Source organism: Odontomachus brunneus, unplaced genomic scaffold (genome assembly GCF_010583005.1).
Source record: "Odontomachus brunneus isolate Ranch 3 - 2012 unplaced genomic scaffold, Obru_v1 Obru_scaffold_172, whole genome shotgun sequence".
Classification (NCBI taxonomy): domain Eukaryota; kingdom Metazoa; phylum Arthropoda; class Insecta; order Hymenoptera; family Formicidae; genus Odontomachus; species Odontomachus brunneus.
The window spans coordinates 255833-259774 of record NW_022639622.1 but is presented as its reverse complement, the minus strand read 5'-3'; the positions used below and the strand labels follow the sequence as shown (position 1 = coordinate 259774).

Below are 3942 nucleotides of genomic sequence, written 5' to 3'. Positions count from 1 at the left end.
CACACACACACACACACACACACACACACACACACACACACACACATACACATACATATACACACACATACATATATTATATATGTAAATACATACCTTCTAAAGAAGTAAATATTTCAGATATTCTAAATAAATTTATTAATAAGTTCGTATGTTTTCTCTGTAGATATACGAAAATGCATAATAAAATCAATATTATTATAACAATATTATTATATTACAATGGCTTGATTTACATCGTGCACTTGATACGCATACTAAATAGTAATTTTTTATTAGATAATCTTAATATCGAAGATATACATAAACGGTATATTAAGGTGATATAATACTCATTAACAAAACATATTGTATTGATTGAATGCATCGCCATTGATATCCATTGTCGATATTAAGATTATCTAATAGAAAGTTACTATTTAGTACGCATATCAAGTGCACGATGTAAACCAGGTCAATATTTTCCATGTAATATGGTATCTTTACATGTTCTATTCTTTGAACAAGTCCAAAAACTGGATGAAGGATTTGTAAATTGTTATAATCTAAAATACTGTTATTAAGTTATATTTTCTTGAGATTTTTATCTTATTAGCATTAATCAATTTGCCATATGAAATAATATATTACCATTATCCTCATCATTCAAAGGTTCTAAATGATAAAATGGTAGTAGACGTGATGTGAAAAAATCTTCATAAGAAGAATCAATTGCATTATAACCATTTCAGGGTACGTTCAGATTCCCTACTCGGGTGCACTCTAATACTAGAAGTGCTATAGTATATGTAACATATACTATAGTGTTTCTAGTAATAGAGTGCACCCGGGTAGGGAATCTGAACGCACCCTCAAATGTGTGGTGCGCCATGTTTATCACTGCACTATTGCGTTCTTTTAAGGCTGCGTTCAGATTCCCCACCCGGGTGTATTCTATTACTAGAAGTGCTATAGTATATGTCATATATACTATAGTGTTTCTAGTAATAGAGTGCACCCGGATGAGGAATCTGAACGCACCCTAAGCTGGTGGCACATAGAAAAACTTAAGCAGTAAGACGTAAGCAGTAAGCGAATTAGCCAATCACAGTCGTTGATTCTTAGACCGTAAAAAGAATCAACGACTGTGATTGGTCAATTTGTTTATTGCTTACGTCTTACTGCTTAAATTTTTCTGTGTGCCACAGCCCTTAACCTCTCTGTACTTTTGTACCAGTGCAACACTTTACTGTCCTTGTGGCGGTTTGTGCCACGTGTCACGTTCGTGCGTGAGTCTTTCGCGCACCGCTCGAGTCTTGGATTTTTTACTCTAGGTGCCAGGATATCTATTAGAAGATCGATCGAACGTGAACCGACGATATAACAGATAATACAGTTTATTACAATCACAACTTGAAGTTATTATTGATACAATCACAGATTCTTTATCACACGAAAAATACTTGTTAGAGATCTATCACACCCTTGTATTTTCTTGACAGTCTCCTTTGTCCTGAGTTCTGTCCGTCGTTAAGAACAGTCTCTCTTTTGGTGGGAGGCGTCGTCTAGGGACCCGGCCGCTCTCCTCGTGATTGAACAAGTTGCTGCCACATCCTTACTAGGGGGTCGATTGTGTATCTCAAAACAGAGTGGAAATGATAAAAGTGAGCAAATTTACTAGAATATTTGTAATTTCATTGGCCAATGCCTAGTGAATTTGTTCACTTTTGTAATTTTCACTCCGTTTCGAGATACACAATCGACCCCCAGTTCCGGTTCAGTCCCAGTACAGCACTAGTTCAGTTCAGCTAAAAAGAACAAACCTAATATTTGCACTAGTGCAAAAGTTTAGTTGCTTGAGCAATGGCGTAGAGCCACTTAAGTCAAGGTGCGCTCAACCAATAATTGAAGTCTGAAGTCTGAAAGTTTAGTTGCAAAGAGATAACCTAGTAGGACCAGTGGAATTTTATTGTATTTACTGATATACTTTAGTTTGTGTTTTGATAAAAAAATGGATAAATTTGATACAGAAGTTTGTGGTTTTTTATATGTTAAATCGATAGGACATAGATATATCGCGCAAAAGATAAGAAAAAAGCCTTTGGTATCAACAAAAGTTTGGAAACGACTTTGGTGTTCTATAAAGATATTAGGATCTGGACTTGGTATACAAATACAATTTAATAGCAAACTTAGTAGTAGCAGTAGTACTTTGAAACAAAGAGAAAAATATAATTCTGTAATAATACCACTAACTGCCATCATATATCGCATTCATTCCAAAACAAAGCAATTTGCTTTTGCTATATCACAAGGAAAAGATAGAAAACTGTTATTGTCGTTGTCTGCTAATTCAGAAACTGAAACACAACATTGGATGAAGAATATCAGAAACCTCTTAAATCCTAAGAGAGATTGTTGCACAAAGAAATCATATAATATATCCATGGTTGATAATGCACATTCGAAGGCAGCAGGATTGCTTGGTTAGTATAATGTATACATTGTTTAAAAGTATTATGACAATTAAAGTTTATGTTTAATTTTAAATATTTTCCCCAAAGGTTTATATGGAAATTTAACTGCTACTGAAACAGGAATATTGATTAAAGATCCTCATAAGGATGAAATAATTAAATTTTTTGAATGGAAAGAATTTTGTCAATTTCATTTAATGACAGCAGGTCGTCCAGAAGATGTAAAACGTATTTGTGTAATACATACAACTAAAGAATTTTGCTGTGGTATTGGAGAACTCTATTTATTTTGTCTTAATGCTAATAAGTTATTACAAGATTTAGTAACACAGGGTCGTGGTCCAAAATATAGACAAAAGTTTTTGAATCTCAATAATGAAATCTGTGAAATATCAAAATATAATGAACTTACTAGCCCTCTTTCACAAGAAAGTAATTCGCTATGTTTATTGGATGTAGGGACAGATTGGTATGTGTAGTATTTTATATATATATATATATATATATATATATATATATATATATATATATATACATATAACGATTATACATAGAGAAGGTGTTCTATTTTATTTTTAATATTTAAATATCTTGGAAAGGTAGTAAAAAAAAAATGTTTCAAATAAAAGTATAATATTTCTCAAAAGATAGCAGTACCATTATTTAAGCAGCATATAAGTTGGTCAATTGTTGGTTATTATAGATTTTACACTAGCTTTTATAAATTTAATATTGGCTCAATGCGTTGTTGCTAGGGTATGTGGTAAGTATTAAAAAGAAAATTCTCACTAAATTTTTTTATTTAAAATATATTGCAAGAAAGATCCATTGAAAATAAATTCTAGAACCAAATAGAAGATGTCATTGATTGATAAAATACAAAATAAAATTTGAAAATTTAATACTTTAAAGCATTATAAAATACTATTGTGAACAGTATTACTCTGTTTTTTTTTATCTGCACTGGTTTAGTGGTGCAGAAGCGATTCACTAATGCAGCTAAAAGAACAGACCATATGTTTGTCCTTGATAATTACATCAAGTGCTTTCTGGATGTAGTGTAGTTTTCTTCACTTCCCTTCTCTCTCTATCAAGTATAATCAGCGACTCATGTATTCTTTTCCTATTTAATTATCCATACTTAATTATATTTTTTATGTTGTGAAGTTTTCTCTTTATAGTGAATCTTGTCAGTAAAATATACATATATATATATATATATATATATATATATATATATATATTGTTTATAGTAAATTGTTTATAGTATATATTGTATATATTGTTTATAGTAAATTGTTTATAGTATATATATATATTATTTATAGTAAATATATATATATATATATATATATATATATATATTGTTTATAGTAAATTGTTTATAGTATATATTGTATATATTGTTTATAGTAAATTGTTTATAGTATATATATATATTATTTATAGTAAATATATATATATATATATATATATATATATATAT

At 30.0% G+C, this 3942-nt stretch overlaps 1 protein-coding gene across 1 annotated transcript in view; it reads left to right on the top strand.

The window, feature by feature from the left end:
* The first annotated feature begins 1873 nt into the window (after window positions 1–1873).
* LOC116851340 overlaps window positions 1874–3942 on the top strand; it is a 20014-nt gene continuing 17945 nt past the window's right edge. Inside the window, exons 1-3 of the mRNA XM_032830657.1 lie at window positions 1874–2144; window positions 2337–2465; window positions 2544–2925. Of these exons, the coding sequence (XP_032686548.1) occupies window positions 1991–2144; window positions 2337–2465; window positions 2544–2925 (665 nt within the window). The 5' untranslated portion in view covers window positions 1874–1990. The remainder of the gene's footprint in view (window positions 2145–2336; window positions 2466–2543; window positions 2926–3942) is intronic.